At 35.3% G+C, this 20,393-nt stretch overlaps 1 protein-coding gene across 3 annotated transcripts in view; it reads left to right on the plus strand.

The window, feature by feature from the left end:
* LOC145293038 (thymidine kinase 2, mitochondrial-like) overlaps positions 1-20,393 on the plus strand; it is a 582,922-nt gene that overhangs the window by 11,176 nt on the left and 551,353 nt on the right. The window contains exon 1 of one of the 3 annotated variants that reach the window (XM_080139340.1): positions 5,571-5,896. The exons of the other annotated variants lie outside the window; for them this stretch is intronic. Coding sequence (XP_079995466.1) covers positions 5,812-5,896 — 85 coding nt within the window. The 5' untranslated portion in view covers positions 5,571-5,811. Of the gene's footprint in view, positions 1-5,570; positions 5,897-20,393 lie in introns of those variants that run through there. 3 annotated transcript variants of the gene reach the window in all.

Raw genomic sequence — 20,393 nt, forward strand, 5'->3', positions numbered from 1 at the left:
AGATGTTGCAATCGCATATTTGGATGACATCCTTGTCAAAAGTAAAAATGTACAGGAACATAAGGAACACATCAGAGCAGTTTTCCAAAGAATTGAGGAATTTGGTTTCAAGTTAAGTGCTGAAAAATGTGAATTCTTTTTAAAACAGATAAAATACCTTGGTCAAATTATCGACAGCCAAGGCAGAAGACTGGATCCTCAGAGAACAGAAGCAATGGAGAGGATGCCAGCACCCAATAATGTTGCCCAGTTACAATCTTTTTTGGGTTTGGCTCAATATAATGATATTTATATTCCAAACATGCATAAGTTGAGAGCACCATTGAATGATTTGTTAAAAAAAGGACAAAAGTGGATTTGGTCAAAAGAATGTCAAAATGCGTTTGAAGATATTAAGAAATGCCTGCTATCAGATTTAGCTCTAGCACATTTTGATCCACAGAAAGAATTGATTGTTGCATCAGATGCAAGTGACTACAGAGTAGGAGCAGTTCTTCTCCATAAACTTGAAGATGGATCAACAAAGCCAATAGCCCATGCATCCAGATCACTTTTGCCAGCTGAAAGAAACTATTCTCAAATTGAAAAAGAAAGCTTGGCGATTATTTATGCTATTAAAAAATTCCATAGATTTATTCATGGAAGGATGTTTACTTTGCAAACCGACCACAAACCCTTATTGACTATTTTTGGCTCTAAAAAAGGCATACCTACGCACACTGCGAACAGACTCCAACGATGGAGCATAATTCTACTAAATTATAACTTTAAAATGGAGTACATTTCATCCAAAAATATCGGACATGCAGATGGACTGTCCAGGCTCATCCAAAAGTGTGCTGAACATTTGGAAGACACAGTAATAGCTGCATTGACAGAGGAAAAAGAACTCTCCGGATTACTGTGCAACACAATCAAAGAGTTACCAGTGACTCTAGACGAAATAAATAAGGCAGCAGAAAAGGATGATTATATTGTGAAAATGAAAAAGTTGGTGCAACTAAATGGAAAATCAAAGAAAGACCCTAAAATTTTACCATTTTCCATTTGTGCTCAACCCTTGATGTACGCAGACAGAGTCGTCATACCGACTACGCTTCAGAGAAGAATTTTAAAAGAATTTCATAGTGGTCATCCAGGCATGTCGAGAATGAAAGCTTTAATGCGTGGATATACGTATTGGCCTAGGATGGACCAGGACATTGAAAAACTCGTAAGAGAGTGTCAAGGGTGTCAGCTAGCAGCAAAGGCACCACCCGTGCAGATACAACCGTGACCAAAGACTGATACACTGTGGACTCGGTTACATATCGATTATGCAGGTCCTTTAAATGGACATTATTTCTTAGTGGTCGTCGACAGTTTCACAAAATGGCCAGAAGTGTTTAAATACAAACACCCTACTTTGATGTGTACAATAGATGCACTAAGAGTTCTCTTCAGTCGTTTTGGAGTGCCTAAAACTATTGTCAGCGACAATGGCACCCAATTTACCAGCAAAGAATTTGAAGAATTCTGCAAGGCTCTAGCCATTGAACATTTAACAACGGCAATCTACCACCCAAGGTCAAATGGCCTAGCAGAGAGGTTCGTCGATATATTCAAAAGAGCCTTGAAGAAAAACCAAGGCATGGACACTGACGAGAAGAGTCTTGAACAATTTTTATTGGTGTACAGGATAACTCCGAACCCAAACACTGATACCGGTTCGTCACCAGCCGAACTGATGTTTGCACGGAAAATCAGATCTGTATTTGACAGAATTTTACCAAGTGCAACCAGAGTAACAACAACAAAAGAAAATTTTCCAACAAGGTTTTACAAACCTGGTGACAGAATATTCTTCCTGAATTACAGGAGTGGAAAAAAATTTTGGGAGGAGGGGATTATCATGAAAAGAATCGGACACATGCTATATTCTGTAAGAAGTAATAAATTCGACTGTCGCAGGCATATAAATCAGCTAAGACCTCGACACACTGATGACTACAAACAGGCAGAAGAAAATGACCTGCCCTTAGAGGTTTTGTATGATTCTTTTAATATTCCCCAACCCTTAACAGAACTTACTCCAAATTTGAGAGTTCCAGCTTCTCGACCAACTCCACCCACTCAAACGATATTGAGGAGAAAAAGTACAAGGTTGAAAAGAAAAGTTAACCGGCTGAGCCCCAAGCCAAAAAGCAAATGATATTAAGTCAAATTCTCTTGGGAGAAATTGTCTTAGGGGGAGGTGTTATGGCGAGATGAGCAATTCACTGCCGGAACTTTTTATCGAAAGAACGTTATCACCGGTCACCGGTTGTGAGAGCCTTCCCTGAGCGGGAACACTTAAAAACGTAACATGCTGTCTCTGTAAATATTCTCAATAAACTTCTCTATTTCTTTATTACTTCAGAACCTCTTTATCCATTTATATTCCTTGTGGAATACCTTTCTTGAATATCCTTTTATTACAGCCACCCACCGCAGGATATATCAATTTAGAAACCAATTTTTAACATGGAGAAGGGCGGGTGTTTTGTAACTATTGTGTATTTTTATTTAACAATTTATTAAACAAAAGATACCACGAAAATTGAATTTAACTGGTTATTCCCAAGTTCTGCATGTTTTTTTTGTTTTTGTTTTTTTTACTTCTAGTTTCTTGATGAATGCCTGGGAAAAGTTTCTTCTGATTTACCAGTTTAAAAATATTCTGTTATTCTAAAAAAAAATTTTTTAACAGCAAATTCTTTGCTTATTTTAAAACTGGTAAACATTAATCATTAGGAACTTTTCCAGGGCATTCATCATGAAGCAGAACGGTTAGCAGAAACCTAAATAAAGAAAAAAAAAAAGAAAAAAAAACATGTGGAACTTTGGAATAACAAGTGGCCTTCAGGCCAAGATCACAGTACCTGTTCTGATGCTCTTTTTTTTTTAACAAAGGAGTCACCACTTATCAAGGCCCAAAAGCGACTCGAAGATAAGGTGTAAAAAGTGTATGGTAGTCGATGGAATAATATCATCGTCATCGTAAGTAGTGTAAATTTGGTAAATTGGATTACTTAAGATGAATTGCTCATTACGAACTTGATTATGTTGGACTTGAAGATGACCATATTATAGTCAACTGGAAAGCAGGCAAATGGAAGAGAGTTCCACAGGTGTGCAGTTCTAAGAAAGAAGCTTTGTTCATGGAATCTACGTTTAGGTTTAGGCAAGGATAAAGAGTGTGGGAAATTATTGATAGTATTTTCATCTAGAGAGTGTTTCTTGTAAATGTTTGGCCAGGGGAGACCATAGATTGAAGCTCAGACGAGCACTTGCCATGAAAATAACGATAAAGTAGAGATAGGCTTGCAACATGTCTTCTGTGAAAAAGAGGTTGCAGGGAAGAGAAAAGGGCATTCCCTACTAGGCTACGAAATCTATTTTGAACTTTGTCAAGGCAAAATAAGGTCTTTCTAGCAGGTCCTGTCCAGATGTGGCAACAATACTCCATGTTTGGACATACCTGGCTTTTATATAGGTAGAGAATTGCATTAGCAGTGAGATATCTACTGGATCGATAGAAGGATCCTATTATTTTTCCAGTGACCTTGGCAACGGATTTGATGTATGTGTTCCATTTAAGATCAGGAGTAAAGCTCAAGCCTAGAAGCTTGTTAAAACATGGAGCCTCCCCAAGACGAGAGCCATTCATTTCAATTGATGATGTGAACATAGAAGCTTGGTTTTAGATGCATTTAAAGTAACCAGCCACTATTTTCCCCATTGTACCACATGCTCAAGATCAAAAGAGAGAGAATCAGGGAGAACTTGGTTGTTTAAAGCCTTTGATGTGCTTTCATAGATGGTAGTGTCGTCAGCAAAAATGTCTACGAATGATCTAAGGATGTGATTTGGAAGATCATTGATGTAGATCAGGAAGAGAGTTGGGCCTAGGATGGATCCCTGAGAGACTCCACCATTAATACTATGAGCTTCTGATTTCTACCCATCAACGACTACTCTTATGAACTATCAGATAAAAATGATTTAATAATTGAGAAGACATTTCCATCTATACCATAGCTAGAGATATCGTGAAGTAGACCTTTATGCCATACTCTATCAAAGGCCTTTGATATGTCAAGAGCAATAGCCCTAGAAAGGAAGCCCCCACTGAGAGATTCGCTAATCATATAAGATATAACTATAAGCACACCTGCTGTAGATCTAGCAGAACGGAAACCATATTGCATGTCACTAAGAAGGTTATTTTTGCTGAGGTAGTTGACTACTTCTCTATTTAACACAGATTCCAGTAATTTACTCATGACGCAGAAGAGACTTATTGGTCTGTACTGAGAGGGAGATGACCAATCATCTGAATTCTTAAATACAGGAAATACTAATGAGATTTTTCAGGATGTTGGGAAGCAATTCTCCTTAAGACAATGCTTAAACAGCTTTGTAAGTGTGGGAGCTAGTTCTAATTGAAGCTTCTTCAGCACTATAATTGGAATGCTATCAGAGCCAGTTGCTTTACTGGAATCAGGGGTATGCTGAAAACGAATATCGCAGGGAAAATTAGTGCAGACAAATAATTTACGATCTATAAATACCTGTATTACACAATGTAATTTCTAATAGTTTGAATTGGATGCCATCTTTGTTGTTTCAATGAAATGGTTCAGTGAGCATGTGCAGATGAACTGTGAAGTGTTTGTTTGAACTGCCTACAAAATGTAAACGTTTATTCAACGTGATTTCTTAACTAATTCCACCCCAAAAATTACTTTCAGGGGTCAAACTCAAGAAAATTCGGTCAATGTGCACTTGTTTATTCCGGAAGCCATTCTTAACATGGGAAGGGTGAAAATAAGAAAATGCCTTTCAGAATACCCCTCCATGTTAAAAATGGCTTTCGGAATAAACACCTCCAACCTCTCCATGTTAAGAACAGCTTTCGTAATAAACTCACCCAACCTTCCCATGTTAAGAACGGCTTTCGGAATAAATATCCCCTAAACTCCTCATGTTAAGAATGGCTTTCGGAATTGCGCTGAAAAAAACAAAAAACAAAACTAGAGGGTTTGTGGCTTTCATATGCCGCCCGTTCAAACATGGCCGCCAGTGATTTACATTTCGAAATACAGGTATTTATATCTCGAAAACTCTTTGTGTTAATTTTCCCTGTGATATTCCTTTTCAGAATACCCCAAAACCTCTAAAAATTGTTGACTTATCGAAAAATGTTGAGGTGTCTTCAGTTGGCGTAACGAAGGACATTGACCAAAATTAGTTGGTTGGTTGGTTGTTTTTGTTTTACGGCACATCAACCCTTTTCGGGTTATTTAATGCCGAATCCAAAGATTTTGAAGAAAAATATTTTTAATAGAATATATTTGTTGTTTTCACGTCGGTTTCTATTTAATCCATAGTTGGGACCCTAACAGGTACTACCACTCCGGGTCAGAGTGGACCTGGGAGCAATGGTAATTAAAGGGTGGCTCCACACTCCCCAAAGCCCACAAGCTGGGGCCTCCTCCTCACCACACCACTGGATATAGTTTAAGGTCATATTCAGGACCCCCATTGAGGGACTTTCACCCTCTGCAGGGGGCAGTCGGCGTATTCTAATGCCCCACCGACAGGGCCCCAAAATTAGTAGGATTAAATTTTAAACAAAAATATTAAAAGAATCGTTCTTAGAATGGTAAATGTTGAGATGCAGAATAACTTTCGAAAACAAATTGAAATATAATAAATAAGCGGAAGTTGTCTTTGTTTTAGTTATTTTGAAACCGGAAGTTTATGATTTTCTGAGAAAAAATCTCCACGATGTTTTTGTCTTTTCCACTTTTTCGACTTTGTTTCAGAAACGGCGTTAAATCAAAACAACGCGTACACTTTGTTGAAAGGAAAGGTTAAGCTTGACTTTTATTTTTCTTACTTTATTTGCTTGTATTAATTTATTTATATTTTGTTCAATCAGTGTCATATCGATCATGACGGTGTCGGACTAAAATACGTCCCTTACCTTCAGCTAGTCCGTCTCACATGTTTTTAATTTTTAATCTCTTATTATTTAAACATTTCTTTCTCCGTCATCTTCTTTAAATCTATTTGTTACGGTATTTTTTACGACCTAATCCAGCATAGTATACCCCGTCCATGTTAAAAAAAAAGCTTTCGCAATAAAACCCCCAACCTCGAAAACTGTTCTTAACATGAGGAGGAGGTTGAGAGTGTTTATACTACGCTGGGTTAGGCCGTAAAAAATATTATTTTACGCAAAACTTATTAAAAACTATCCGCATTTCCTGCTGTTGCTGACGAGTCTTTTGGCGGACCTTAACGAGAATCACCTTCTCCTATTTTCCAGTTTATTTATTTTTTTGTATTCTCTAATTGATATTTTTACGACCTAACCCAGAGTAGTATAAATATACCCCAAACTTCCTATGTTAAGAACGACTTTCGGAATAAACACCCCCCCCCTCAAACTCGAAAACTATACTACATACTAAAACAGTATTTTAAAATATGGCCGAAGCATGAAATAAATAAGAAAAAAAATTAAACTAGATAATGATTTTTCCGTTTCATTTAAATTAATTTGTTGTTGACCCTTCAAAGTTGCTTTATAATTAAAAAAAAAAATGTTTCATTAAAATTATTTGTTCGAAGAAAGAAAAAAAAATATTTTTATAAAATTCAATGTTGCTTTCATTACAAAATTGGGTACTGGTCGCGATTAGAGTTCCCTGCCGAACACCCTAAAAAAACACTGACTTCTCCCTTAGTTGCCATAGTAACTAAACGATCATGAATTTTTATCGACTTTGTTTTACTGTTTATGAATATTGAAATAAAAGACATTACTACACATTTATTAATAATATCTCACTTTTAATCACTTTTATCGACTTTTTTTTTACTGCTTTACTGTTTATGTGTCACTTTTATCGACTTTTTCTTTTCTTTTTTAAATAGCATTTTCTTTTTAAATGACTACGTTTTAACCTTACAATTGAATAAACAAACATTAAACTTTAATTAAGCTTAGAAATACGATTTAAAATATAGCGCGGATCATAAGTGTACTAGCACCCATTTTTTTTATTAATAAATGTTTAGTAATTATTTTTCTTTTAATATTCATAAACAGTAAAAACGTCGTCATTTAAAAAGAAAATGCTATTTAAAAAAGAAAAGAAAAAGTCGATAAAAGTGACACATAAACAGTAAAAAAAAAAGTCGATAAAAGTGATTACAAGTGATATATTATTAATAAATGTGTAGTAATGTCTTTTAGGGGTTGTATTACTGTACACATAGATTCGAAAAAGTTGTCAAAAAAACAAATATATAACAAATAAATGTTATCAAAGGCAAGATAAGTTACTTTTCTACCAAACTGGATATATTTTTCGTGTTTTTATTCAATATAACATGTTTATTCAGCTCGAAAACCATACAGTGTTTACCTATGTATTGGAACATTCAAGATGGCGTCTGATTCTCTCTTTAACACGGTAAGTTTGGGAAGAGGTGTTATAAATAAAAAACCGGATAAAATACTGTTAAAAACTCGCTCAATATATGTTACCGTGACATAGGTTGACATATATTCGGCGGGTTTTTAATAGTATTTTGTATAGTTTTTTATTTATAAAACCTTTTCCCAAACTTACGGTGTTAAAGAGGGTGTGAGACGCCATCTTGAATTTTCGAATACATCGGTAAACACTGTATGTTTTTCGAGCTGAATAAGTATGTTACATTAAATAAAAACAAAAAATATATCCAGTTTGGTAGAAAAGTAACTTATCTTGCCTTTGATAACATTTATTTGTTATATATTTGTTTTTTTGACAACTTTTTCGAATCTATGTGTACAGTAATACAAACCCAAACGTTTTTTTTTTAAATTCACGCCCCCCCCCATTTTTCAAGTGTCTATTAAAACGTAAATAATTAATTTACTCACCAAAGTTTTATATATCACGAATTGAAGAGAAATGGTCAATAGATAATATTTTCGAATTAAAAAAAAAAATTAGTGTTTTTTAGAAATTTATCTGTAAAGTGCGAAGTTTAAAACCTTTTTTTTAAACCACGTTGTTTATTTTCTTTTGTTTTTTTTTTTAATGAAACCTTGGTCCTTGTTCCTTTAATTAAAAAAAAAATTAGGGCTTGAATTACATTTTTCAAGTAGTTATAAGCTTGGAGAGACAGGGGGTCGAATAATTCACGCCTCCCATTTTGAAATATCTATTAAAAAGTAAATAATTAATTTACTCACCAAAGTGTTATATATCACAAATTGAAGAGAAAAGGTCAATAAATAATATATTCAAATTTAAAACAATAAAAACAGTAGTGTTTTTTAGAAATTTACCTGTTTTTTTTTGGTTTTTTTTTTTTTTTTTTTTACATTTTCACCCTAAACAAAGCACATTGCCACTTTGGTGAAGGAGGCTACTATCAGGGGCAACAACTACTGGGATACTATGTAGGGATTTGGGCAGAAAGATGTTGGTTCACGTTTCACTTGAACTTCTGCATGTCAGTACAGTTGGGGAAGCAGGGACCTGGAATGGAATTCCAAAGTCTACTGGTTCTAGGGAAGAAACTACTGGAGTAGAAAGATCTTTTACATCTAGGGATCTCTACAGTGTGGAGGTGGGATTTTGCAGCCTGTTGGGTCTGTCCACGTCGTGGGGGCACAAGTGCTTGCAGTTCGTCAGAGCATTCACCATTAAAATACTTGTAGAACAGGCAGAGGGATGCAACGTTTCGTCGATGGGACAGAGGCTGAAGCTTAGATGCCAGTTCAGGGCCTATCAGATTGGCGACTCTCTTTTGAACCTTGTCAAGGAGCGAGAGACTAGTAGCCGATGCACCAGCCCAAATATGACAGCAATACTCCATACATGGACGAATGGTTACCTTATAGAGGTACAGGATACTTTCGGGTGTTAGTAGTTTTCTAGCATGGTAGAAAGAGCCCACCTTCCTTGCAGCGGCCCTGGCAATGCCCTTGGTGTAATTGTACCAACTCATGTTTACTGTGAACGTTAGGCCAAGGAGCTTGAAAGACGTACTCTCAGATAAAGAGTCGTTGGCCATTGCTATAGGTGGTAGAGAAGGTTTCTTGTAATTATTGAATGAAACTAGTTTAGTTTTGGCGGCATTGAACGTAACCATCCATTTTTGTCCCCATTCCACTACAGATTGGAGGTCATCCTCTAGTGTTTCTGCCATTTCTTTAGATATGTGTTCATTTGTTTTCCTGTCGTGCCTGTTATAGAGTGTGGTGTCATCAGCATATATACCCATCTCAGAGGAAATTTTGTCAGGGAGGTCACTTATGAATATCAAGAACAGTAGAGGTCCAAGGATAGACCCCTGGGGCACTCCCGCATTTATATCATATTATTTAGATGTAGGACCGTCGAGGACAACCTGGATTTTTCTCTTATCTAAGAAGGATTTAATTATGTTAAGTATTCTACCAGTGATACCATATGATCTAATCTTCCTGAGGAAACCCTCATTCCATACCCTGTCAAAAGCCTTAGATATATCTAGAGCTACCGCTCTGCCCTCCCCCGCTTTGTCCAGTGAATGGTATATACGTTCAGAGATTACAGTTAGGATGTCTGCTGTGGAACGGGCTTGTCTAAATTCATATTGTTGGTCAGTCAGAAGCTTAGCATCTGCAAGGTAATGGACTAGAGCATGGTTAATTAAGGTCTCAAATATTTTGGAAAAAAGTGGGAGGAGGCTAATGGGGCAATAATTTAATGGGTCAGTTCTTTCGCCAAAATTCTTGAATACTGGTACCACAGAAGCAGTTTTCCAACACCCCGGAAAGCAAGATTCATTAATGCATTTGTTGTAGAGTTTGAAGAGAACTGGAGCTACTTCGGCTGAGCACTTTTTTAATAGCACAGCTGGGATGAGATTGGGTCCACATGCTTTTGAAGTGTCAAAGTTTTTTATGATAGCATGCACCTGAGCAGGGGTGATTTTCAGATCGTCTAGCATGGCGTCTGTCCACATAGGAAATTCAGGTAGGGGGTGGTTAGAAGGATCCAGTGTGGAGTTTGAGGCAAACTGACTGGCAAGCATGTTAGCCTTTTCGGTTGCTGAGCAAACAACCTCGTGATTGTTGGTTAGTGGGGGAATTGTTGATTGCCCATTATTTACTACACTGTTGTAGATTTTCCAGAAGTCACGAGTTCCTAGTTTTTGTGCTTTGATGCGTTTTTTAGTGGTTTCCATAAATTCTCTCTTAGCTGTCGCTATTTCTTTCTTAATGTTACTTCTAGCTTCTATGTACTTCTGTCTGTTTGAACTGGATTTATGTCGGTTAAATCTGCGGTATGCATGCTGCCTTTGAGCAATGGCAGTTGCGCAAGTCAAAGTAAACCATTGGGGAGAGTGGGGCTTGCTATAAAATTTCCGCATGGGAACATGCACTTCGATTGCAGTTTTGAACCATTCAGTGGTCTCATTTGCACACTGTTCAGCAGGAAGAGAAAAAATATTTCCCCATGGGTCATCTCTGATAAGATATCTGATGGCTTCCCAGTCAGCCTTTTTATAATATCTCGTTGTTTTGAGCACTGGCTCTTCAGTTTTGGGTCTAGAGTTTAGGGTGATTTCAACCATTATCACTGCATGATCAGCGTTCCCAAGTGGGCTGTCGGCATTCGTTATACAATCATCAGGAACAGTGGTCCAAAACTAAAAGTGATGCGTGTTGTTCTTCCTGGTCAGGGAAACGGGTTGGAAAAGTAACAATTTGTGATAGGGAGTGAGATATAGAGAAGCTATGAGTTGTGCTGCCCGCTGCATCTGTGTAAGTAGAGAATCCAAGCCAGTTTTTGTGATGGACATTAAAGTCACCAAATACATGTACTTGTGCGCTAGTGTCGATTGAGTGCTGTGTCTATGCTGTCAGAGACTTTGTTTATTATGGTGCAGTCTTGGGTCGAGGGAGAGCGGTAGAGAAAGTAAAAGTAGCTAATGTTGTGTTGCATGATTAGTCTAAAGCACATAAAGGCTTGATCATCCGATTCTAGGTTTGTTTCTTACGGCAGAACCTATCTACTCCTTAAGCAATTTAGGTTTGCAAACCGGTAATTTGTTTGAGTCACCAGCTCTAGGAAGGTTGTCATCCAAAACTGAAGAGGCCTCCCTCCCCTTTGGTTTAGTTTCAGAGTTTTCCTTCTCCTAGACAGATGATCTGGAAAGATCTACTGGGTCCGTCAGCACTGAGAGGGTTTGCTCCGCGCCTGGGTTCTAATCCAGGTATTTCTGTGATCCCGCGTGGTTAGTTAATGTTACTGGGTTAGTTTGTAGAGGTTATATATCTGCTGAATAGTTACACTCCTCAAAGTGAATTAGGGACATTGCTATTTCATTGTTACTGGATAAAGGGAGTGAGTAGAGTCGTGCAGTGTAAGCAACTATGATTGTAAGAAGGCTTGTTAGAAAGGAGATAATGTGGTTTTAGGCTTTCCCTTTATATATTTTTTTTTATTTTATTCATGTTAGCTTGGGTCTAGGATAACATTAAAGTGTGAGTAGGTGTTAAGAATTGAACTACGAGTTGTGCCCAAACTATATTTTAGATGTCAGGAGGGTTTGAGATGCGAGGGCAATATAGTACGGATAAAACAGTAAGTTTTGAGTCATGTGTAATTAGGTAAATAGATATAAGTCCGAAGTTTAAAACCTTTTTTTAAAAAAAAACCATGTTGTTTGTTTTTATGTTGTTTTTTTTTTTAATGAAACCTTGGTCCTGGCTCCTTTAATTGAAAAAAAAAAAAAATAGGGCTTGAATTACATTTTTCGAGGAGTTATAAGCTTGGAAAGACAGGGTGGAATTATTCACTATTTTTCACGAAATTTCTGACACAGCTCCACAATTTTCTTTTAAACGATGACTTAAAAAGGTTTTCGGCCATGCTGAATACGAAAATAGCCTTGAAATTTTGCAGAAATAATTAGTTATCAAGATATAAAAAGTTGTATTATGCATTGTATTCTTTGGCAGCCATCTTTGTTATGCGCGTAGATTTGTTTATGGCGCGCGCACGCACGTAAAAACGATGGCCACCAAAGAATGCAATACATAATAAAACTTTTTATATCTCGATAACTACTTATTTCTGCAAAATTTCAATGCGGTTTCCATATTTAGCATAGTCGAAAACTTTTAAAAGTCGTCAATTAAAAGAAAATTGTGAAGGTGGACCTAATCTAAAAAAATACCGTTTTTTTTGTTTTTATTCAACCTTCCCCTCCCCATGTTAAGAATGGATTTTTAAATACTAACGTTATTATTTCAGCACAGATCACTCTCTGCATGAGTACCCTTTATTTACTTTTGCTCATACTTCTTTTCCTAAGTAATTAATATCTAGTTTAATTTTTTTGTTATTTACTTATAACATAGGTCATAGTTTAAAATACTGATTTCTCCTTTGGATTTTAATGACAGGTGCGCGAAAAAACTGCGTCTCCATTATTGGTGATAAACTGTAGAAGTACCCAAAAATATAGGGGGGGGCAAGATTGGAGTTTAGGCAGAAAAATAATTTCGAACCCTTTATTGCACAAAAGGAACTAAATTCCTGTAGCCACCGTTTATGTTACGATGAAAACAATGTAAACATTTTTTTAAAAATAATTTTAAACAATGAATACCTTTCTTAAACAATGTTAATAGAAATATGAAATCATCGGAACATATAAAAAAATAAAATAGAAATAGAACTTTTATAATTGTAAACTATGAAAACTTTTGTTTTAATTAAAAGCAATATAAATAGAACTTTTTTCTAATTTTGAATTATGAAAACATTTTTAATTTTAAACAATATAGAGCTTTTTATAATTTTAAACAATGTGATTTTTTTTTTATTCAAAATTGAATCACGTGATTACTATTGAATCACATGAGTAGTTTAAACATATGTATTCTATTAAAATTTATTAATTTTCATGTGTATGTTCTTTCAATTATTTGGAAAAAAATTGAAATTTATTCTTTTTCCTTCTTTCAAAATTAAAATATAAAACTGTTTACATTGTTCAAAATTAAAATTGAAAAAAGTTAGTGAACAATATTTCTTTCAAAATTATTTTTAAAATTCTATTTCTGTTGTGTAGAATTAAAATGGGTGTGTATTACTATACACACAGATTCGAAAAAGTTGTCAAAAAAAAATCAAAACAAATATATAACAAATAAATGTTATCAAAGGCAAGATAAGTTACTTTTCTACCTAACTGGGTTGAATCCAATTTTAGTGTTACAAATTCCAGAGAATTTTTTGAGGATCGGCACTATTGCTAAACGAATTATTTTGTGCTAAATGATATTTTTTGTTTAAAAAAATAACCATTGTAAGCATAGAACAAAATATCGGAGCCAGTGATTTTGTTTACTTTATCGACATCATGTAAATTGAAAATAAAAATGTCCGCTTCTTGTCTTCTTCATAAGTAATCTTTTAATCTGATTGGTTAATTTTTTTCTTTGAGTGTGACCTGCCCTTTCTTTTGGAGGTGGGGGAGGAGACGGATTTTCACTTAAACGAAAAAATTATTAAACAGGATTTGGTTTTTTTCTTTCAATTGGGGGTGGGGGTGGTTGTGGAATTTTCATTTCATTTAAAATAAAATAAAACAAACGAAAAAAATTATTAAGCAAGATTTGAACAAAATAAAATAAAACAAACATTATTAAACATTTATTTTACATTTGTACGGATTCGGTAAAATAAGTTTTGAGAAAAGCGTAATATTAATGCACATTGAAGGAAAAAAAAACTAAATCTTTTTTAATAATTTTCTCGTTTGTTTTACTTTATTTTAAATAAAGTGAAAATCCCCCCCCCAAAAAAAAATAAAGAAAGGGCAGATCACTCTCAAAGAAAAAATTTGACCAAATCAGATTAAAAGATGATTTTATGAAGAAGACAAGAAGTGGACATTTTTATAAAGTTTTTATTTTTTGTTTTTATTTAATGTAGCATTTATTTAGCTTAAAAAGCATAGTGTTTACCGATGTATTGGAAAATTTAAACTGGCACCAGACTCTCTGCTGAACACAGTAAGTTTGGGAAAATGAGTTAAAAATAAAAGATATACAAAATACTGTTAGAAACTCGCTCTATATATGTTACCGTGATATAGGCTGACATATATTCGTTGGGTCTTATCAGTATTTTGTATAGTTTTTTTTATTTTAACTCATTTCCCCAAACTTGCCATGTTCAACAGAGAGTCCGGCGCTATTTTAAATTTTCCAATACATCGGTAAACACTGTAGGTTTTTGGAGCTGAATAAACATGTTACATTAAATAAAAACACTAAAAAATTATCCAGTTAGGTAGAAAAGTAACTTATCTTGCCTTTGATAACATTTATTTGTTATATATTTGTTTTTTGACAACTTTTTGAATCTGTGTATAGTAATACAAACCCAAATATTCGTTTTCATCATATCCGAAAACCTATAAACGTAATTTTAAAGAAAAATGTTAAGATGGAAACCAAGTAAAAATTTACCATATAAAATTATAAAAAGTTCAGTACTTATGTATTTATGATACCATGCTGAAATAAAACGTTATTTCGAAAGCCATTCTTAACATAGGAAGGGTGTTTTGTAACCATTCTGTGCTTCCACCTAATAATAAATAGATATCATGAATTTAACCTGAAAAATCATTTTAAAATAGTGCGGTACCAAAACTACATAAGCACCAAAGTTCTATTTATATTGTTTAAAATTAAACATAAAAAAAATACAAAAAAATGTTTATATTGGTGAAAGTTAAATTAAAAAAAAAAAGGTTTGCATTGTTTAAAATTATAAAAAGTCGTATTTATATTCTTTGAAACTTTTTTAAAAAGCAGGGATCGCTCCTTCACTATCAGAATGAAAAAAGTTTGTGAACAATATTTCTTTCAAAATTATTTTTAAAAAATAGTAAATTTTTACGACATACCTCCCAGCGTATTATAAACACCTCAACCTCCCCATGTTAAGAACAGCTTTCAGAATAAACACCCGTTCTTAACATGGGGAGGTTAGGGGTGGTGTTTATTCCGAAAGCTGTTAACATGTGGAGGTTGGGGTGTTTATAATATGCTGGGGTACGTCGTAAAAACTTACCAAAAAAATTCTATTTCTGTTGTGCAAAATTAAAACACAAAAACTATGGCTACCACTATTAATAAATAAAGAAAATGATATTGATTGTTTATTGATTAAAAAAGAAGTTCTGCTTATTAAAAACCGTTAACTTCTGAAATACCGATATTATTGTTTATATATTGTTGGCATAGCAACATAACGGTGATTAGGGAGTTTTGTTCCTTTTATATGATAGAGGGTTCAAGATTATTTTTCCACCTAAACTCAAGTTTTGCTGGGGGGAGGGGTGATTTTCGTTCAGGTCTGCTGCTCTTTTAAAAAATTTTAAACTGTTTTGAGGAGGGAGGTACTTTTTTTTTTTTAAAATAGCCAACAACAAAAGAAAAAAAAGAGGATGTAACAATAAATATACACTAAATACATGTTACTAATGGCAAGATAAGTTAATCTCCTGCCTACTTAGATAAGTTTTTTTGCGTTTTAACTTATTTTAAAGCGTTTATTTACTTTGAAACAGAAGTAGTATCGAGTCTGAGTTAGAACGAAAAAATCGTGGTTTAGTTCCAGCCATTTTGACACTCGATAATCGTTCAAAAATGAAACAAAATGTTGATAAAAAAAAATTACATTGTAGTATGTTTATTGGTACTGTGCGAGCCCTTTCTAGTCTCACACAAAAACACGCGTTCACATCTCAAGCCATATTTCTTGTCATATACATATGTGCACACAAACATACGCGCACACGTACACACACGTAGATATATTCACGTTCACGTACATACTCACATTCACATGTATACACACACACACACACTAACGTACATACATATACACACACATATGCGCACGCACATGTACGCACACAGGGGCAACATCACTTCCCCTTTAAAGGAAATCCACACATGCGCAAAAGACCACCGGAAACACCTATAAAAGCAAGAGAGCTGAGCTGTTTAACCCTTTTTTGACTCGCGGTCGGCAGACCAAACGGTTCCCTTGCGGGGCGCGCGCACCTCACGCCACCTGCTACTATGCGTGGGGCAAGAGTCAACAGACAGTACGTACACTTTACACATTTTGTATCTTCATAAACTGTATTGACTTTCTCACTCTCTCTCTCTACAACAATAGACTTTCCCTCTCACCAGCTAACAGCGAGAGACGCACACCAAACTGGATTGACTTTCTCCCTCTCTCTCTCTACAACAATAGCCTTTCCTTCTCACCAGTTAACGGCGAGAGATGCACGCCAAACTAAACACATGCTGCACCCTTTTCTTTCATTTGTTTCTTCACCAAATAAATAATAGTTCGTTTAATTCAACACGCTTTTTTCTTCCTCAAAACAATTCATTTTTCCTATTTTGCCGCACCGCAACAAATTGGTGACCCGACGTGAGATGAACACGCATTTCCTTCTATACCACAAGTCTCACAACAAACTGGCAACCGATCGACGTGAAACGAACACGCATGGTGACTATATTTTTTTTTTAAATGGTTTCGAGCGAGACGCGCGTTTTATTTGATAAAAAAAAAACGAACATTTTAACAAAGAAAAACAAGTGAACTACAATAACGAAACACCTCGTCAGACTTGGCAGAAAAATAAACACAGCTGTCAACTTCATACCGAATATAAAGAAAAATTTGAGCTTGACAAACATTTTTCACGGTTTCCTGGCATTACCCTGCAACAAACACGAGGAGCAAAATTACATAGGCCTGTACACATTCTCTCCCGCACAGCAGAGGCAACAACAAAGTAACAATACCAGGACATCCCTATTAACACATAGGAAGAAGTTGAATCAACAATACGAGTTGAGATGCACCACGCACACTGATAAACTCACAACTGGAAGTTTCATTGACAGCCGGCAACTGGAAACCCCCGTTGAACACGAACGAATGCACAACAAACGCCCGTACAGACAATGTACACACACTACCGCAGACTCACTTGCGAAGACACCGTCAACTGGACACACACATGTCAACACGAACAAAATTTTCCTTCCAAACGAACAATTCATTTCATTGTCCAAGCAACTCGTTGCATATGTCAGCACAAAAAAAAAACAAAAAAAGAAACAAATGTCAGCCTAAAAAAAGAGTAAACACCTTTTTCACGCCTTTTTTTCTACGAGCACACTCCGTTTTTGACGTTTTTTTAAACAACCACACCAACAGCAAAAAAAAACAGGACAAACAGTCAATTACCCAAAACATTACTTATATATAAAAAAAATATACACTGCATATTTTTTTTTTCCTGGGAAGGGGAGTATTGTGCGAGCCCTTTCTAGTTTCGCACAAAAACACGCGTTCACATCTCAAGCCATATTTCTTGTTATATACATACGTGCACATAAACATACGCGCACACATACACACACGTAGATATATTCATGTTTACGTACATACACTCACATTCACGTGCATACACACACATGCTAACGTACGCACACACGTATGCACACATGTGCAACGTCACTTCCCCTTTAAAGGAAATCCACACAAGCGCAAAAGACCACTGGAAACATGTATAAAAGCAAGAGAGCTAAGCTGTTTAACCCTTTTTCGACTCGCCTTCCGAGCTGAGTGATCGGCGGACCAAACAGCTCCCTTGCAAGGTGCGTGCGTCCGCGCACCTCACGCCACTTGCTACTATGCGTGGGGCAAGAATCAACAGACAGTATGTACACTTTACACGTTTTCTATCTCCATGAACTGGATTGACATTCGCTCTCTCTCTCTCTCTCTCTCTCTCTACAACAATAGACTTTCTCTCTCACCTTCCTTAGCTAACAGCGAGAGACGCACGCCAAACTATAGACTTTCCCTCTCACCAGCTAACAGCGAGAGATGCACGCCAAACTATAGACTTTCCTTCTCACCAACAACAGCGAGAGATGCACGCCAAACTATAGACTTTCCTTCTCACCAACAACAGCGAGAGACGCACGCCAAACTATAGACTTTCCCTCTCACCAGCTAACAACGAGAGATGCACGCCAAACTATAGACTTTCCTTCTCACCAGCTAACAGCGAGAGATGCACACCAAACTAAACACCTGCTGTACCCTTTTCTTTCATTTGTTTCTTCACAAAATAAATTCCTGTTCATTTAATTCAATTTAACGCGTTGTTCGTTTCTTCCTCAAAACAATTCATTTTTCCTATTTTGTACGACTGGGTGATATATAATACATCCACCACACCACAACAAATTGGACCGCTCAGCTCGGGAGCTAAGTCGAAAAGGAGGGAAGCAGCTTATGTCCCTTGCTTTTATAGTTGTTTCCGTTGGTCTTTTGCGCATGTGTGGATTTCCTTTAAAAGGGAAAGTGATGTTGGCCATGTGTGCGTATGTGTTCGTACATGTGTGTACATTAGCGTGTATGTGTATGCACGTGAATGTGAGTGTATGTACGCGAATGTGAATATATTTACATGTGCGCATATGTGTATGACAAGAAAAATGGTTTGAGATGTGAACGCGTGCTTTTGTGTGAGACTAGAAAAGGCTTTCACAACTATTACTACTTTTCTTTCATTTGTTTCTTCACAAAATAAATTCCTGTTCGTTTAATTCCATTTAACGCGTTGTTCGTTCCTTCCTCAAAACAATTCATATTTCCTATTTTGTACGACTGGGGGATATGTATAATATATCCACCAGTCTACCACAACAGTACATTTATTGGATTGGCACCAGTATTTTTTGTTTAATTTTCGATTTTTTAGTGATTAACAAGGGTTCAAATTGTTGTAATGAAACCGATATTTTTTCGTTCTAACTCGATAGACTTGACATTATTTTTGTTTCAAAGTAAATAAACGCTTTAAAATAAGTTTGTAAAAAAAAACAAAAAACGGGTTCATATTACAATCCATAGAAGTACGAAAACGTTGTCAATAAACAACAAATATTTAACAAATAATAAGTAAAAGTTACTTTTGTACCTAACTGGATAAGTTTTTAGTTTTTTATTTAATGTAAAACCCACCACAAAAATTTTACAGTAACATTTACTGGGTGGGGTTCTTCCACCATTTTGTTTTATTTCTTATTTTGAAGTCTTTGTCGAGACTTCAAAGACATCGCGACCATTTTTAGTTTTTCTTTGGTAGCATTCAATATTACTTGTTTTTCAAACCGAATAAACATTTTACATTAAATAAAAGTAGAAAAAATTTCTCCAATTAAGGTAGGAGAGTAATTTATCTTACCTTTCATAACATTGATTTGTTATGTATTTGTTTTTTGACAGCATTTTCATACCCCTGGATTGTAATACAAACCCCAAAAAGCTATCTAGGTAGGTCGAAAAGTAATTTGCCTTTGGTAATATTTATTTTTTCACATTTTTTTTTTTTTTTTTTGTCATTCTAAAATAACAAAAAAAAAAAGGGTGCATTTTAAGATACAGTCGACAGATTGATTTTTTTTTTTTTTTAGACATAGCGCTTTAATCCAAAACAATATTACATACTTGTCATGCCGAAAATAGTAATATATTAAAAAATTACAAAAAAATCGAGTAGAAAGTTATTTATAGTTCAAAGTAATTTTTACAAAAATTGGGTAAAATTGCATTTTTTTTAGATGCTATAAAGTAGACAGTAGGAGTCTACACACAGGGGACGTAACTCCAAAACAAATATTTTAGATTACCTATGTCATGGCTGCAATATTTGTTGTCTATAGTGATAGATATGTGTATATTGGTTTTTCCTTTGTGTCTATTATAGAGCATGATACATCAGAAAATCTCAGAGACAATTTATCAGAAAGGTCATTTATGAATATCAGAGACAATTTATCAGAAAAGTCATTTATGAATATCAGGAATAATAAAGGTTCAAGGATCAAACCTGCATAAATATAATGTTGTTAAGACATTTGCCCATTGAGAACAAGTGTTAATTTTTCTCTTGTCTAGGAAGGATCTGCTTATTTATTTATTTCAAACCTAAAATAACATAGTTTAGTATTCATTTTGGCAATCACATTCTTGTTTTCTACGTGGTCTTGAAAAAATCTGATTTTGTCTCAAATTTAACTCCTATCACTGTCATATTTTACCTAGCATTTTGCCTCATTATATGTGCTCTGTCTAATTGTAAATAGTGTACCTTTCTTTTATACTCCTATATATATTTTTCCTTTTGTGCGAGCCCTTTCTAGTCTCGCACAAAAACATGCGTTCACATCTCAAACCATT

This window comes from Euprymna scolopes, chromosome 14 (genome assembly GCF_053919585.1).
Source record: "Euprymna scolopes isolate OS-2025 chromosome 14, ASM5391958v1, whole genome shotgun sequence".
Taxonomy (NCBI): Eukaryota; Metazoa; Mollusca; class Cephalopoda; order Sepiida; family Sepiolidae; genus Euprymna; species Euprymna scolopes.